We start from the raw sequence: 18,339 nt of genomic DNA on the forward strand, positions 1-18,339 counted from the left end.
AATCGCATAGCTCTTGATTTTTTCACGATTTCGGAGACGATGTTCTCTGGGAAATTTTTATTCTCTGCTATGATCGTAAAAATCATTTGAAGTGTTGAAAATCGTAATATTTTAGCATATTTAAATATTTCTTTTAATATGTTTTAGGGTAATTAATTAAAAGAAATGAAGATTAAAAATTGTTTATAATTTATTATTTAACTAGCTAGGAAAAAAATGAAAATTACATCATCATCACGAATGCAGGAAACGCATCCTGCATTCATTCGATCTTTATTTTTTCTCGCACATCTCGTACTTCATTCTTATCTCGCAAATCAGTACAATCTTTAATTTATAACGAGATACGTTTTGCAGATAATGGCGAGAAAAGAGCTGCCGTTGTTTCCACTGTATCGCGACCAGGATTTATCGTTACGAATCACGTCGTCTTTCATTTCATCGAGCGACCGAACAGTACTTGGTACTTGAATCCGTATCATGTCCCACGGCGAACGATTACTTATCGACGTTTCTAAGACGAAATATTATTGCGTGCGGAATGGGGTTGGACGTGGAAGGAAGGAATGATGAATAAAAATACTCCCGGCGGGGAGAGAGAAAGAGAGTGTATGAGAGTGAGAAAAAAGAAGTTTTCGATCTCGCGATGGAGACGACGGCCACGTCGACGCGTGAATCATTTTATCGGGAAGCCCGTGAATAACATTATACGGTCGATATATCGCGCGGAGAGCTTTGCGCGTCGAAGACAACGAGTCTTTAGGGCTTGAAAGGGTGATTTAGCGAACGACGTCGATCGCGCTCCCAGGAATTATTAACGACGCGCACACCTTTCGTTCTCGGTTTCTTCCGCACCTTTTGTGAATTCCTTCCTCCTTCGGAGGGTCGCTCTTCCTCGGAGAAGAACGATCATTTGCGTCGATCGGAAGATTTCCCCGTCCCGGGGAAAAATTGCATTAACCACCGAGCGAGAGTCCTGGTAATGTTGTCGCACGACGAGGGTGACGACGAGTTCGTTTTATCACCGAACGCTCGTCGTAAAAAGCGCGCCGTTCTGCATAAATTGCACAATGTAATTTTTTTCTATCAACGATAGTCTCCGTTGAGATCCTCGCGGAATATGGAATAATAATAAATCATATCGATCCCTCGACGATCGTTCGAGGTTATTTTTATATCGATGGTGAATTTAATTTTTTTAATGCGGTTTTGGGTATTAAACACGTCGAGACTCGCATATTTTATATTTTATGTGACACTATGCAGTAACATATTACGATGCTCTGACGTTTGCGCTACAACTTGTGAAGAAACGAGGCGTTTGCTATTTTTTTTCTCTCTAATTATTAGAAAATTATAAAATGTACACACAAAATGTACTCTTTTACAGCGACTTTTCGCGCAAGCGTTAAACATACTATTTACGATGATTTGCGTTTTCTGTGATTGCAGGCTGAGGACCTCCTGGACGACATATTGTCGTTCGAGGCTGGCTCCTTGGGTGACGGATTGAAGGACGGTCAAGCCGGTAGTCTCACGAATATACCGGAGCTTCAAATTAAGCCGGAACCTCTCTTGCTCACGGAAGCGGAAATCCACGCCCTCGCCAAAGATCGACAGAAAAAGGATAATCACAACATGAGTAAGTTAATAATTGACTCTTTTCGATTTTCACGATGACGTATCTATAGTTGTGTGCGTTCTGACATTTATTAAATTTAATTTTTTATTTAATCATACATGATGATAGTAAATATCATCCCACGAAATTAAATTTGTCGTACGAGAAATTTTCTGCATTAATAAAATATATGTCCAAATATATAATTAAATATATAAATAAGTGTAGCTTATCAAGTTTAGTTTCGTTGAAGCTACCGTTACAGATGTATTTGCGACAGATTGTCGTTCGCTTTTTATCTTTTATGTTAGAAAGAATTTATTCACGCTCACGACTACAGATTACGTCATGTGGCGGATTCAAAATTACGTGCTGGAATTCTATTTTGTGTCTTATTGTTAGGCACATGGCTTCTGTAATAAGGCTGACATTTTAATCTTGCCTCTTGATACACCCGCTTTGAATGTCGCTCGATCGACAGGCTATAAGCAAATTCTGTTTATCCGTGTAGAAATAATTGATAAGCGCCATCGTGCAATTTACACCTCAATAGTAGCAATCGGCAGTGTCACGTTGTCGTCATTGTGACCGACGTTTACTACATCACACTTATACCAATACGGTTACTCGCCACGTGAGCGGGCTATTTAAATTTTAAATGATAATGAAAAAATGTCGCTGTGCGTCCTCATACACATCGGTCGTCTGTTATTATCGCGAATGTAGTCAATTAAACTAGCGTTTGTCGGTTATCTGTTAACAACGCAAACAACGGCGACGAATCAAATATGTAACCTCGCGCATTCATGGCGTGAATTTTAACGAAAATATATATTTAAAGGAAATTTTGAATATTTTAAAATTTATTTTTGATACAAATGGAATAATGTTCCGAGTATAGTCAGAATTTTGTTATTTCAATAATAATCGTCCCGATATTTTTTTATTATATTATACAATCTCTTAATTTTCCCTAAATTTAATGATTCAAAAAATTGTTTTATCTTATTACATATATCTAAAACTTTGAAAAGAATATTAAATTACAAGCCACAAATGCATCTGCATTTGTCAAATAACTTTCTCTATTTAATAAATGCGCAAGTGCACTTGTGCGATGCAAAAACGTCGCGATCGTTGAACGTTGAAAATCGATAGAAACGCTGCTGCGGAGAAATTCTCATTAAGATGACGAAATGGATTAATCTTCACGTGGATCGTGTGAGAAGCGAATAAACAATTTTCGGGCGACGATATTCGAACAATGGCCACGCTTTTGTTGGACGCCGGTTTCTGTATTACTATGCAGTATGTGTTGCGCGCCGAAACGCGCGCATTTGTGTTCGTGTGATTCGCGACAATCCCGTGAATTTGACCGAGTAATCAGTGAGCTTCAATTATCTCGCTTCGCGCGCTTTTCCACCGTGGTGCAATAAAACTTGGCTACGTATGCGTAAATTTTTATGAATTTTTCCGCGCGCGGCATGTGCACGTATTTGTGAAATACGTTTCATTACATCCTGATTTGTAAATGCAATTTCGAAAATAAGGCGAGCTCGATGCACAGTTAATCGAATTCTCGTGTCTCGTTCACGAAAAGTACAGACGTGTAAAAGTGTATTCGTATACATATATAATATAATGATATAAAATAATATTATTCGTCTAATTAATATAACAGAATTTCGCGCGCGTTTAATCTGAAACTTGAATTATTTGATGACATATTCTTTAATCTACCTTCTGTGGTTTTCTCATGATACGCAATAATGCAAATTCCTTCCGCGACTTTAAAGCATCGCTAAAATTGCAAAAAAATGGCACGATGCTCGCGAAGTGAAACAAGCGAAAATCGGGAACGGGCTGTGGCTGTGCATTGGGAAGAATTGGAGCATCCAATTTTCCGAAAACAATCACGGGCATAATGAAAGGCCGGTGGATACGAAAGAGGCGGAATCGAATTTGTAAAAGAGAATGGTGAAATAACGGCCGTGAATTACACGGAAATATAGGAAATAAAGTAGGAATTCTGTAAAAATAGTCGTGCGTCTCTAATTCGCTCCTTCTTTGTCTCGCCACTTATTGACTATATGCTATTGTGCATCTCCGCTTGGTGCATTATCGATTGCACGGCGTTCTCTACGTGCGAGGGATGAAAGAGGTGTGCTTATCCGCGGAATTGCGACTTGTCTCTTTATGCGCTTTTATTGATTTGCATGCAACGCGAGTCTATTTGCGAACGCGTCTTCCTTTTTCCTAATTTGTTTAATCCTGTTAATTACGTTTTCTTCTAATTTATTCAGGAAATGTGGTCAAACGATCCTGTCTCTCATTTTATGCTTTACATTTCGCAAAGTTTGCAAATCTTTTGGCGAATTAAATTAATGAGATAAAATTTTTCCCGCGAAAAATCGATGTTATAAATTTAGATCGAGTATTCTACAGGACACATTTTATGTAAGTTTAGTAGACGTATATAAAAACCTGAGATATACGAGTAAAATTATTCGGAAATTCCTGATCTTCAACATGGAAAGCAAATAATTTCTTCCGACACATTTCTTCGTTTGTATTGCGAACTGGAGGTTAAAGGGCAATTTCGCATTCCCTTTCGTTGAGGAATCCGAAGCCGGGTCGACGAAACGCTTCTCCCTAATCTTCGTATCTCGGATAATTTCTTCCCACCGGAAACCGGGGTTTGCTGATTGATGAGACTCGTCGTCGTCGATTAGGAAGGCGTGCCTCTTGATTCCAAGCGAAAAGCATAGGTTCGCGCATCTTCTCGACAGGATCGGGTAGCTTGGATCTCCGTCGTTTGTCCTCTCCCCATCTTCATCGACTTTCCAGCCTGTACCTCACCCTCTACTCTAAATTAACCATCGTAATCTAATCAGTGAGATCAGAGGAAGTTCCTTCTCTCCCTTCCCGTTTTATGTCCATCCCTCTCTCCGTCGTTCCTTCGCTTCTCCTCTTCGTTCCCATCTTTCTCTCTCTCTCTCCCGAGGCGAATCGAGTTCGAGAAAGGAAGTTACTTCCTCAAAGTTTTCAAGGCTGCTCTTTCGTCTCCTCGCGCGTGCGACATCTCGATCGTATCTCATCTTTTATTGCCTTTATAGCCGTTCTATCGCGCTGTTTACAAATATTTGTCTCTACAATATGAATCAGCAATTTGCAGAATTTCGTTTGGCATGACGTAGACTTGTGATGCACTTTGAAGCGTTTCAGAAATGACGTAGATCTTATTTATAACCGATTTTCCTTCCACTACATTTGACTTTTACGAAATCAGAGTATTCTCTCGCATGTTGAAGATTTTATTTTGACAAAAAACTATTTTAATGCAGTCCGTTTCGTCTTTTTTGTTTAAAAAATTGAAATTTAGTTTTTATTTCAACGATTTCAAGTTTTTTATATACATTATTTCAAATTTATTTTGTTTCCAAAGAATATATTTTATTTCGAATAAAGAAATAAAGAAGATAAATGTTATAAGTCTATGCTTCCAGTGAATTCTTTGTTCATTTAATATAATATCGTTAATAATTAAGAAGTTAATTTGGTTTATAAAATTTTTTGATTTATTAGAAATAAAATATTTGGCCTGTTTCTTAATCTGCCGTTAATTTCTGCATCCGATTTGCGATTCTTATCGCGTCGAAAGTCAATTAAATGTGATAAAGACTTGATGTTATCGATGTATATGAAAACAGTGAAAGAAAAAATGTGAAAGAAAAAGTGAAAGAAAAAATTAATTATTTGCTCTGTATCTTTTATCTTTATCGATCAATGTCGACATAATATTCTGCTACTCCATTACTCGCGATGGCAGAGTGTCCGAGACATGCATTTTGACGAATTTATTTTTCCGACGGTGGGTTATCATCGACGCGATCGCGATATCGGAGACGCGCGCGAAGGATAGGGAATCAAGCTCGATCTCTTCGTTGAAGAGATACCTGGCCAGTAATCGATCGGGTACGGGGTCATGTGCCAACGATAGGGTGATTTGGTTCGCAGTCTTTTTCGCAGGGGGAGATACGCTTTATCCTCCGGAAAGCGCGATATGCTTTCCTGCCCAATAACTTCGATACGAGACGACGATATGGGAGACGGTTTCGACCCTTCACAATTCGCGCGCGCGTTCAAGGCGATATAGTTTATTGGGATCGAACGATCGAGGGATATCGCGTTTTCTTCCAATCGCGTCAAGTAGTTGTAACCTCAAGAAAAATAATAGCCCGCGAGCGTAGCTGAATGTAGACGATCGAGCGTCTAAAGAAATATAGATGAATATATATATATATATATATGGCAAATATATATATATATATATATATATATATATATATATATATATATATATATATATATATATATTTGCCTTTTCCTTCTCTCAGAAATATTAACGAAAAAGGAGGAGAAATATTGATCGTGCGATGTGAAAAAATTGTATTATTTCAAAGATAATACAAGAATCCAGATCATATTTGTTTCCACGATGAGATTGCGGGAACAGATTTTTCAGTATTTGACGTATGTATTGAAAATAGTTTTATAGTTTTATAGCAGTATAAAAAAATACACATATATATACACTCGTCAACAAAATTAACGCATATGTATTTTAAGTCAAAATTTCGCATAATTTCAAATAAGCATAACTCCGCTAAAAATGATCGGATTTGAAAAATTTTTTTTTCACTGTCAAGCTTGAAGTCTCTACTTTAAAAACCATTCGTCAGATTTTTAATTTATCCTCCTCCCCCGTACGTTACTGCTTCAAAAGTAAGGACGTGTTTTGTCTCTAAAAAATTGCGTACTTTGACGCACTCCACGGAATGGAGTAAATTTTTTTCGCAAATCTTATCATAACTATCGTAAAATGTGGACTTTTTACTATAAATTTAAAAAAAAAGCACAGTTTATACGATTTTTTTTCGCGGAGTTATTACATATGAAAGTTACCCATACATTTTTTCCATTTAATGACTCCAAACCCTCTCTGCTGTGTGTTTGTGTGTGTGTATGTGTGCGTGCGTGCGTATGGTTAGGAGAGGGAAATGTAGGAATGTTCTCATTCAAAATTGTGTGTTCCCGCCTCGTCTTCAGATTACTTCTTCTATACGTTCACGCATATTAATGCATGCTCTAATTGTTGTTTAAGGAATTTGAGCCCAAATTTACACGCACGCACGCACGCGTGGGCGCATACACACACACACACACACACACACACACACACACATACACACACACACTATGCGCCAAATCCAACCAGCAACCTTGTGGTGCGTGTCGGGTAATACTAATGCTGGCGGTAAATGGAAAAAATGTATGGGTAACTTTCATATGTAATAACTCCGCGAAAAAAAATCGTACGAACTTTGCTTTTTTTTTAAATTTGTAGTAAAAAGTCCACATTTTACGATAGTTATGATAAGATTTGCGAAAATAATTTATTTTACCCCGTGGAGTGCGTCAAAGTATGCAATTTTTTAGAGACAAAACACGTCCTTACTTTTGAAGCAGTAGCGTACGGAGGAGGAGGATAAATTAAAAATCTGACGAATGGTTTTTAAAGTAGAGACTTCAAGCTTGACAGTGAAAAAAAAATTTTTCAAATCCGATCATTTTTAGCGGAGTTATGCTTATTTGAAATTATGCGAAATTTTGACTTAAAATACATATGCGTTAATTTTGTTGACGAGTGTAGTTTTCAAAATATAAAAATGATACTTTTTTGTAACTAACCACAGTATAAGATTAGTCCTTTGATAATAATTATAAAGACGCGAAGAGAGCTCTTTTCACAGACAAGTCTAGAAATGCGACAGACAAGTCTGGAGACGCGAAACGAACCGTTTTCGATTCGGTCGTGCGATTATAGCGGGTGAATTAACAAACGGCGTGATCTATCTATCGCATCTGTCGCGAGAGCGAGCCATGATTGATGTGCACAATTTCCGTTTTCAGTCGAGCGACGGCGGCGCTTCAACATCAACGACAGGATCAAGGAGCTCGGCACCCTCCTGCCCAAAACCAATGACCCGTGAGTACGAATTTCTTTTCTTCCGTTTCTTCTCTTTCCTTCGCTTCCTCCTTGTTCTTTCACCGCGCACCATCCTTCTCTCTCCCTTCGTACTTTTCTTATTCTCCACCTTACCCTTTGCACATTCCCCATGGACCATTATTTCCTGCTCGTGACCCTTTACGACGAGTTAGTCCAGGTCAGGTGCTCGAGACGAGAGGCTTTCACCGGAAGTCCATTCTTCGCCCCTTTCCGCTTCTTCCTTCCCCTCCTCCTGCTTTCCTTCCTCTCACGCTGGCTCTTCACGGCCGCTTGCTCTTCCTTCCTCTATCTCAGCTTTGTTTCCCGTCCTTCCTGCCGTCAAAGCGCAACACTTCCTTCGACCCGGTGAATGAAGGTAAATGCGAAGGAAAAATAACGCCACGAATCGGAAATACGGAAAGGAAGAGATTGGAAAAGAGAGACGAGTTTGCTTACACCGTGCACATTTGATCGTACCTTTTATCAGCCTTGTATATTCTGTCCCGCGCGTTTTAAATAAATTAATTTAATAACTAACTTTTCTGACAAAACATATCCTTAATTTTTTTACGTAATTTTAGAAAATTTTTTCATTTATATTTTGATATTTAGATTTAGGAAACGTAATTAAAAAGAGTTTTAAATACATGTTGACCTACAAAATTACATCAATTATAAAATTATTCTATTTCGAAGCATCTTTGTACAGTAAATTACGTAAATTTATTTTGATATCGCATAGGAAATATAAATTACAACTTAAATACATTATTTTAACAATTTAATAATCGTTATATTACGTAACCGCGGAATATTTTAACTTTTTTTATATTGGAAAAGCGATAAAAGATAAGACTCAATATGGTTATTCAATATGCTTAATTATCCACCATTACACCGTTACACCATTAGCGTCGTAAAAAGTCTTATCTACACCGCTCGATGTTTATGTTTAGAGCCATATATTTATACAGCTGTAAAAACTTTAGTCTGCTAACTTAGCAACACGCTTTTATTAGTAACACACTTTGCTTGCTTTTAATTAATTTTTAGATTATGATATCAATTATAATACAATACAATCGATAAGTAGAGTTTATAACTGAAATTATTCTAAAGTAAATTTAATCGGTAATCCCTGAAACATTTTTGTTCCTTTGACGCTACTAAATAAATTTCAAACAGAAGAATGTATGTACATACACATAAACACGATGCGAATTATTTCGAGTGAATATAGTTCTCAATTATATAATATAATTATACATTCAATTATATATTCCGTAACATACCAATTACGGAATTGAGACGTCTGTCTTCTTTGCCGTTATTTTTCTGGAATCGCGATGACACGCGCTTCGCGTCTGACCTGTTTCGGCTGTGATCCCTGACACAAATCTTCGACGCCGAGACTTTCTTCGACACGACGATGTACGTACGTAATGAACGATCCTTTTGCATAGAATAGCCGAACAAGTTCGTCGTTCATTTATCAGTCCGACGATCGACCCATTTATCTGTGTCAACATCCGGCGAACTTAAAAACTCCCCTCTTTCGTGTTCGACGTCCTCTTTTCTCGTGCGCGTTTCTTTGAATAACGATCCTCGAAAAACCACGGAAAAACCCGAACGAATTAGGGTCGCAAGCAACCGCCGATGATAAGAAGCTCCTGTGCGGCGAATGTAAATAAATTCATCTTGATTTTTCAACTAATAATATCAAGAAGGACTACTTGTGCAATCTTAATCTTAAAACTTTTCGTAATTCGAGTTATAATTGTTGCTTTACCAGAATATATAATTCACTATATCACAGTCTATATCTTTAATTTTACTGCTAACAATAAGATTTAGAGCATCGAGATGAAACTGACTTTTATCGAGAGGAAAATCCTTTAGCTTAAAATCATTCTCGATACACTTTTGTCGCGACAACAATTTTCAACATATCGCTCGAGTTTTCTGGTAGAAGCGGATATGTCGGGCACAACGTTTATCGTTCATAATTATTGATTTACGGCATCATAATTTATGTTATCTGCGTTCGATGAAGGAGAAGCGTGCAGGCGGGCGTGCATTCTTTATCTGCCGTCATATTCCCGTCATATTTTTCGACACGTCACCGATAGACGCGATAACGAGAGCACGCCTGGGATTAATGTGTTCCACGTCTCGAATTTCTCCCTCCTTTCCCTCCCCAATATTTGAAGCTGACGAGATGAGAGTTGAATTAATGCGGCTTTATCCCAATCGCGTTTGGCAGTTTACGATAATTTATATCTCTGGAATTGCATTTTAAATTTCTCGATCGATCTTCCGGTATATCTCGTGTTCGACACAACATTCGGTCCACACCGTGTTCACGCATCTACGCGCGTTAGCACGTATATACATGTCCTCGATTCGCAGCTCCTCTTATCGACTTATCTAATGACGCTTATTTCATCGATAAGACAACAGCCGTAAATACGCGATAACGCTTCGCGCTCGCTCTCTATCGCGAATGATAAAAGAACGGACTTGTCAACCACATAGGATTCTCATATTATACAACTTTCTTTAGGGAGATGGATTTGCTTCACTCATAGACTATTTGATATGAATCAGGCGTAATCTTAGATAAATATGTTTAACTTGAATAAAGATAATACAAATAAATATTTTAAAGATTTTTAAAATCATAAGACAAACACAGCACAAGTGAGATCTGTCTTAATTAAAATTTTTAATTAAGTTTTGTCATAATTTGTGCAAAATATGATGCAATCAAATTAATTTTTTTTCTCTCTCTTTTGTGTATAATAAATTAGTAATTTATTAAAAAATATGTTTGTAATTAATACTTTTTTATATATAATGTATAATAAAATTACACATAAGAAAAGTAGATGCATGTTTGCAAGATGGTGCAAAAACTTTAATTTTGTCGAGATTATTAACAAAAATCTGTTATTCGCGATCATATTTAATAAGAGAACGAGAGTAATGATTCACATTAGGAGCTCTTGCGGACGTCTCGGCATGTTCTACGAACGTCTTTCTCCTTCAGGGTTTCAGTTTCAGCTTTGGTCGAGAAGGATATCAAGGGAGACGCGAGTAAACTTAGCGCGATAGCACGCCGGTGATAACGAAGTACAGTTCGGGTCTTCTAAAGACACCGGCAAACACGACACAGATTTCTCCCTGTTCCTTCCTTCGTTTTCGCTCGGGTGTCCTCGTTTGTTTCGCTCCAATTTCGGTGAATCGTCCTTGCGAAACATCCCGAATCCCTCTTCATCCGCCTTCTCTTTATGTCGTTGTTCATTAGCGAGCGATGGAGAAACCCGTCGATGCACGGTTCTGTTTATTGTTTGCCATACAAACTTGTTTCCGAGGTGCGTACAAGTACGAAAATGGCGCGCGAGGCTCGAAATGTAGCACGACGTGTCTTCGTCGAAGCGCGGAATGTTCAATAATTCGGACGCATGCTCTAGTTAATTATAATGATATTGGATCTCAGTGTAAGAGTTAAAGTTTTGCATGACGTGTTTTAAATAGTTCTTTAGCTAATTATTTTAAATAATGGTCAACATTTCATTGCACGCGCATTTAATTAAATATTTGTTCCAAGTATAAAGGCCGCATTTATGCAAAATAAAATTTAAATTGTGCTAAATTCGAAAATGCAAAGTATGCGTATATATTTCTCGTATTAAACAATTTCTCGATTAGGAGATGATCGTAATTATATGATCTGGTTATAATTCGGCAGTGAAAGTTGACGCTGTTGTGTGTTTTGCTGAAAGATGCAACGGATCGGGAATATTAACTCGCGGGAGTAAACTTGGCAAAACTCTCACGTTTGAATCCTCAAACTCCGTACAATTCGGCAACCACACGAAAAAAAAAAAAAAACACGCGCACTTTCTCCCTCGACGTAGGGAATTAATAAAATACAGAATTCGGTGCGGTAGGCGCATTTGTGGAAACGCAGGTTGCGAGGCTGGGTTTGAAGTACGCGAACCCGCATAGCCGCAAATTCGCTCATTGCAAAGTTGTTGCTGCGGGAATATGACGACGCGCCTCTTTCTCTGTTTCTCTCCCTCTCTCGCTTGGAAAAGTGATGCTTTATGCGATGTTCCGGCGGTTGTTTGGCTTCCGAGTTTGCTCGGCAGGCGCAAAATCTCGCGAGTCATGCAACGGCGCGTCCATTCGCGATCCGCGATCACGCGTAGATTTAATTACAGTTTTGCAATGTAAATTATTAGCCGCGTCGTGAGAGCATTCGCGCCGTTACAAGAAACGCAAAACTATTTTGTTGCGAGACGTAAAACAATAGATAATTATTAATTGTTTGTTTACTCTGCTTTGTAACTCTTATTATTGCGCACTCTCTATAATTTACGAGAGATTCACAACTATATATTTTTCAATTGCACAATTATGCTACAGATTAACAGAAATTTCAACTCTTAACGCTCTATATATTTTCTCATTATCCTCAAACTTGATTTTTATCTCCGTCAAATTAATCTTAAGAATATTGTTTCGCAAAGACCGCGCTGTTTTACGCGATCGCAATAAATATCGGGGTCTCGAACGCGCGTTTCGATCACGAGCGACGACAGGCGAAATTAAGGATGTGACAGATGCATGACGTGATGCAGCGATGTCTTTCGATCCTTCCTTCGGTATCCCTACGGGATAAGATCCGGCGGATTATGTTTTCTCGGAGGGCCATTCGCGCGGAGGAGTTCACGGAGGGATGAATATGTCGCCCGGACATGACGAATGCCATCTCATAATAAGCTTTCCATTCGCCATCGCTCCTCCTCCGCCTGGACGGTGGCAGCCTCGCGATTTTGCGGACGATAAATCGACGGAACGATTCCGTCGTAAATCAACGGCGGCGCGACGCGAGAGAGAAAAAAAAAAAACGCGCGTGAATAACGACGAAAATCCGTGAGTGTTGTTCGCGAGTTCCGCGCGAGAATATTTAAATCGCGAGGATGAAACTCTCCCTCTCTCTCTTTATGGAAAATTTCACGTCGGTCTCGCGTCGCGTTAAAAAGTTCCTGATCTTTTAAAACAAAATACCTTGTGCGTTTGTGGGGAGAAGAAACTGATGAAATAAGCGAGCCTGTCAATATCAATGTCAGAGAAATGTGATTAATGACATATCGCGAAAGAATGTCTGTGTAAAAAGTGGCGCAATCTAGTTTTTTATATATTTTTTTAGAACGCTGTTATTCAATTGCAAATATTGATTTGTTATCGTGCGAATTATATAGTTTGTGGAAATATAATATCTATATCTTATCGGCTATTGTTGATTTGAGCGAGTTATTGATCTTCCATGACGTTGTGTTGCTTCCAAGAAGTAAAATGCTATTTACATTTATATATACAATGTAATATATTTTTATTTGTTTGTATATGCTTCATAGTGATAAGTCATATTAATGTCAAATGAAAAAAATACTGAAAGCCATTCCTTGACGCTGTCCAGTAAATCGTCACGTGTTTCTGGGGGGAAAAAGATCGCGTTTTCTCTAGGAATCTTGAATTTTTCTTGTCCTTGCATTCTCATTCGCGAGCCGCTTGGCAGGCATTCTTCGCACTGGCGTTGCGAAATTGTCCGCGCTGGATCATCGCGAATGTCTCTGGCGAGTAAGCAGATACGTCGGTCCAAGATGCTATCTCTCGCTCCTCTCGTCTCCCTCGTCTCCCTCGTCTCTGCGTTACGCGTCCTCATGAATTTTTCGAGAGCGTATCGTCGCCGTGCTGGAAATTCTCCGGACTCTTAACGACAAATCGCCGTGTGCCTCTGCGAAGGACACATGGAGAATTTTGGCGAACGAACGCGTGTTATGGAAATTCTTTAGAATTTTCATTGCCTGCGTCTCGTCTCGAATTATCTGATATTACGCGCGAATTCCCGCGCGGAATTCCATCTTGAGGTGGCCCTCGAAACGTCGTAGTCGTAGTCGATGATGGGCGGCGGCGGCGATGCGCTACTCGGTAATATCGGTCGTATGACGGTCGAATGAGGAATTTTGGGAATTTCTTCGCGAAACACCCTGACTCGAACGTGTTCTCAGCGAAATAATCGTGTGCTAAAGTTTCAAAGAGCAGCCTGGCGTTTCCTCTTCGGTCCTCATTTCCCCTGCGCTTATCTTTTTATTTTTTATTTTTTTTTTTAAGTCGGAAAATTGAACACATATGATTATAAAGAATCGTATAATCATATTGTCAACTTCAGCATCGCTGATAAGCTTAATGTAAAAAAATTGACAATTGCCAAAAAAAAATTAGAAAGTGTTTTATTTTTAATAGTATATTTTGAATAATATGTAAAATTATGATGTTTATGTTTTTTATTAAAAAAAAAATTGTACAAATATTACAGCAGTTAAACTATAACTTAATAGTTAAATGTTGGGATTTTTCGTACTTCTGTTACAGGTATTACGAAATCGTCAGGGACGTCAGGCCGAACAAGGGTACGATCCTCAAGTCCTCGGTGGAGTACATAAAGTTGTTGAAGAACGAGCTCACGAGGATGAAGCAGCACGAGCTCAGGCACAAGCAACTCGAGCATCAGAATCGACGATTGCAATTGCGCGTGCAGGAGCTCGAATTGCAAGCCAAGGCGCACGGACTTCCGGTTTCCGACTTCACCTGGGCGTCCACCTCTGCCATGCTCAACACCTTCCCGAGGAGTAAGCTGGAACAACGAAAGGTAAGTCGAAAAGTCTTTTCCCGATCTCGGGGTTCGTATCTCGTTAAATCCATTTCCTCGATAATCATCATACGATGATCTCATCATCTACCATATCAGCCTTTGTTCTAACTTTTATATAATTGCATAATAATTCATATTTTTGCATGTGATGTTAATTCTTGCTCTTGCCGCACCCGCTCTTTTAACAATAAAAAATACATACCAGCGTTCTTTTATTCGGTCGAAAAGTATAATATTTTATATTACGTGCAATATACATTTTTAAAACTATATACATATATAATCTTTATCTTCATAAAAATTAATATTGTGTTATTTATATATTTATAACGCGACATTTGATAATTGATTGCTCGAGTAAATTATTATTACTCTCAATATGCGGCGATATGCGAATGATATCGTTAATTTCGATCGGTGGTATATTAGTGAATGCGGTGTGTTGTAACGACAACTCATTTAATCTCAATACGCAGCAGCCGCATGGTCGGTTTTCGAAGCTGTAACGATCCGCGGCGATCGATATATAACGATCGATACCATGATCCTTGATCCGAATAAACCTTCTGCTCGTTCGCCAGACTAGTTTCATAACGCATGCATCTGTTCCGACGAACGGAGGCAAATAGCTGTTTGCTTACTCGATCGTTCATTCGTTCGCAAGAGAGTATAACGTAATGTCATGCGTCTTCTATACGTCTCTCCCGTTTATATACATATGTATATGTATATCGATATATGTACGTATATCGATACTCTCCTATATATACGAGAACGGTAAAGCCGTCTTTTGACAGCGCCGTCTTTAGAGCGGTGTAACGGCTGTTTTATTACGCAACTGAGATCGATCTGAAGCCGTGCCTTGCATAATGAGGGAGAGAGAAATGTTTTTCTCATTTACCCACAATTAACGCATCGATCTTTGTCGCGCCTCGGGCGGCTTTTGCGACGACGATCTTTCGATATCGAGATCTTTCACATTGTTTGATGGAACTTGCAAACATCTCCTACGAAATTTTCATTTAATACTTTAATAAAAAGAGCATCTTCCACGCGGAATATGCAAATTTTACACTGTAACCACTGTCTGTGAAAATTACAGCAATTCGCCGGGAAGAAAGATTTTTACAATATAATTAAAATAAATTTTAATTATTCTATTCTCTCTATAATTATGATAATTATTGTGAATATTATAATTTTTGTTGGAAAAAAATACAATGGGTTATTTCTCGCTTCGTTATTATTCGAAGCGTTTAATCTTGATACAGCATAGCACCAGCTGACTTTCCGTCTGATAATTCTTCATCGGCAGCGGATTATTGCCCCGAATAATGAACTGCCGGCTTATCGGCCTGATGCGAATCGTTCATTTTGCCCCCACGTTTTCGCCTCCAAATTTTCGCGGCGAGGGAGCGAGAGAATCTCTCTCCAAGAGATAACCGTCGTCGTTGTCCTTACTTTTTAAGGCGTTCGATGACGGAGCTCTCTCGATCTCAGTAAGATGACGGCAAAAGTTATTGCTGATTTACTGGGCCCGATAAAGTTTTGCATACGAGGCGCTTGACGTCCCCAGTTTTTCGTGATGCGATTAAGAGCTCTCCAAGTGTCGATAAAATGACATGCTGCCTCCGCGACGACATATCTAGGCCTCTTAAGAGGATCATGTCGATGTCGAGGAACCAGTAAAAAAAAACAAGGACTTATTAATCTTTTCACATTACACTAGCGTCGATAACGACGTGAATGATGTTCGCTCATACTTGCAAAATTTTTAACGAATTTGAAACGTTGAGAATGACGTGTGATATACATTGTATGTAGAAAAATAATTATCTCCATCAGTGAAATATATCGATTGATAGCGCGATTGATCGAAGTGTTTGAATAGATATCTCGAACAATTTATGATATAGGAAAACCGAATCTGATTTTTATTCTCTTTCTTCTTTTTATATCTTTTATATCTCTCTTTTAATTTAATCTGATATTATATTCGAAACTTAGACGAACTTTGTTTGTCACGGTGGCGTGACGATGACTGCACGATTGTTAGATGGATTGACGTTAATTTACTATTCGCTCGATTTCGTCACGTTTTCGGAAACATTCGCAGTTTGCGGCGACGCGCGAGATAACGAAAAGAGACGCGATATGACGTACCGAGAGAAGAGGGATGAGTTGAATTATTGTTCGAGATAAAGTTCCGCCGGGGGAGCGTAAGTAGTCTGACAAGCAGCTTCCTCGCGGTTAGAGAAATTTAAACATTGATAATGTCCCGATTCTCGCGCGATTCCAATTCCGAGACCGAGGCGAACAAAGTGTCTCGCGCGTATTGCACAAGAAATTTTACTGCCACACTTAACCGTCGGTTTGCTTAACGTTAATTTCGTTCCTCAATTTACCTTGCGCGAAACGTAAACGATCTCGTGTCTAAAGTGTATCCCAGATAACGATAAATTATTTTCAGAAAAAAATAGAGTAAAAATATCCACACACAGAGAGAACGGTGCTGTTATCTTTCTCTCTCTCTTGCTCTTTTATCAAAATACACAAAATTTTCGCAAATGATCGTCTCTAGAGATTAATTTCCTAATACTGCAGTCTATATATAATTTATCTGATTCGTCACGTTTGCTTACGTGATCTTCGTTCATACATTTAATTCATTACATTACCAGCACAATTTATTAGATTAAATTAAGACAAGATTAAAAACGGAGGAAAGGAAAATTATTATCGTTCAGAGAAAGAGAGAGAGAAAGAAATAATTTGTTACTTGCGCAACGTTCGTTCCGAGATATTGCATAATTGCGAACGTAATTGCACTTCTTTAAAATCCATGCAAACGCGTCTGAATGTCGTGCAAAATATTTACCTTCTCTACGGGCCGTTGTGCGTACGTCTGCACAGAGCGTAGAGTCCTTATCAGCCCGTCCGTACTCTTATCGTATAAGCTACCTCACGCGAGACTTATACCTTTTATCTCACATCTCTCGGCCTGCATTTTCGCGAGAGGAATACGCAGCCGAACCGACCATCCCGTCGCGTCGAAACAAAGGATAATCGCCGAATGAGTCGTAACGTCAGAAACACGACGTTGCGCAACCACGCGCCATAGAGCATTTTTTCATGCAAATTTAACGCTCTCCTCCGCGAGTGCACGCGGTTATGTAAAAAGCGCATGCGATATCGTTTCGCGGAATATCGCGTATGAAGTATGAAATTGTACGACCGCGAAAAAAAAAAAAATACGTCGCGAGCGAACGAGATCTTTATTATTGAAATGGATAATCGGTGCGTTTTACAATTTTCTTCTCTCTTGTCAAATTATATCCCTAAAATATTTGTTGACGGAGAGTCCGACTTATATAGAGATTCTCGTGGAACGTATTCGCGATTTTCAAGCAACTCCTTCTTCCGTCGTCTTCGACGTCTTTGAGACACCTCGCGTAAACGCGAATAAAATTCGGTCGAACGCAAATTTTACACAATAAATTTCGCCGTGACGAAAATCGACGACTTAATCCGATGAATTAGTCGCATTGGTAATATAACGACTAGTAAATTGGGTCCACGGTCGTTTGCGCCTGAAACGCGATTGGAAATTAATTCCGGTTCTGGTAAGCCGACCCGTCTATGACTTCACAAAGTTATCAGCTGCATCTGGCAGAGAAACAGTTTCAATCAGCTTACTTCGATACGTGTATATGGCGATAGCGTGGACGTTTAAATCCCGAGTAACATTGGGGTATTTAATTTTCCGAATCGTTTCGAATTGATAGATTAATTCGTTTTTCACTCTTCAATTTTAATGCTTTCTATTGAGAAGATAGTATATCTGATAACTGACTTTATCATTTTTTATTGCGCATAATTTACAATATTTTTAAAGACAAATTTCTGAATTAAGAAGTCCCGATAATTTCTGACGAGTCAAGATTT

General features: G+C 38.7%; 1 protein-coding gene across 6 annotated transcripts in view; it reads left to right on the forward strand.

Moving 5' to 3' along the window:
* The window catches only part of Mitf (transcription factor Mitf), a 147,305-nt gene that overhangs the window by 74,253 nt on the left and 54,713 nt on the right, over nucleotides 1-18,339 (forward strand). For all 6 annotated transcript variants that reach the window (XM_083045803.1, XM_083045800.1, XM_083045799.1 and 3 more), the window contains 3 exons: nucleotides 1,453-1,642; nucleotides 7,595-7,670; nucleotides 14,115-14,391. In XM_083045803.1, coding sequence (XP_082901929.1) covers nucleotides 1,453-1,642; nucleotides 7,595-7,670; nucleotides 14,115-14,391 — 543 coding nt within the window. The remainder of the gene's footprint in view (nucleotides 1-1,452; nucleotides 1,643-7,594; nucleotides 7,671-14,114; nucleotides 14,392-18,339) is intronic.

This window comes from Prenolepis imparis, unplaced genomic scaffold (genome assembly GCF_030444845.1).
Source record: "Prenolepis imparis isolate NDT839.2.m4 unplaced genomic scaffold, iyPreImpa1.0 SCAF_9, whole genome shotgun sequence".
In the NCBI taxonomy this organism is placed as follows: domain Eukaryota; kingdom Metazoa; phylum Arthropoda; class Insecta; order Hymenoptera; family Formicidae; genus Prenolepis; species Prenolepis imparis.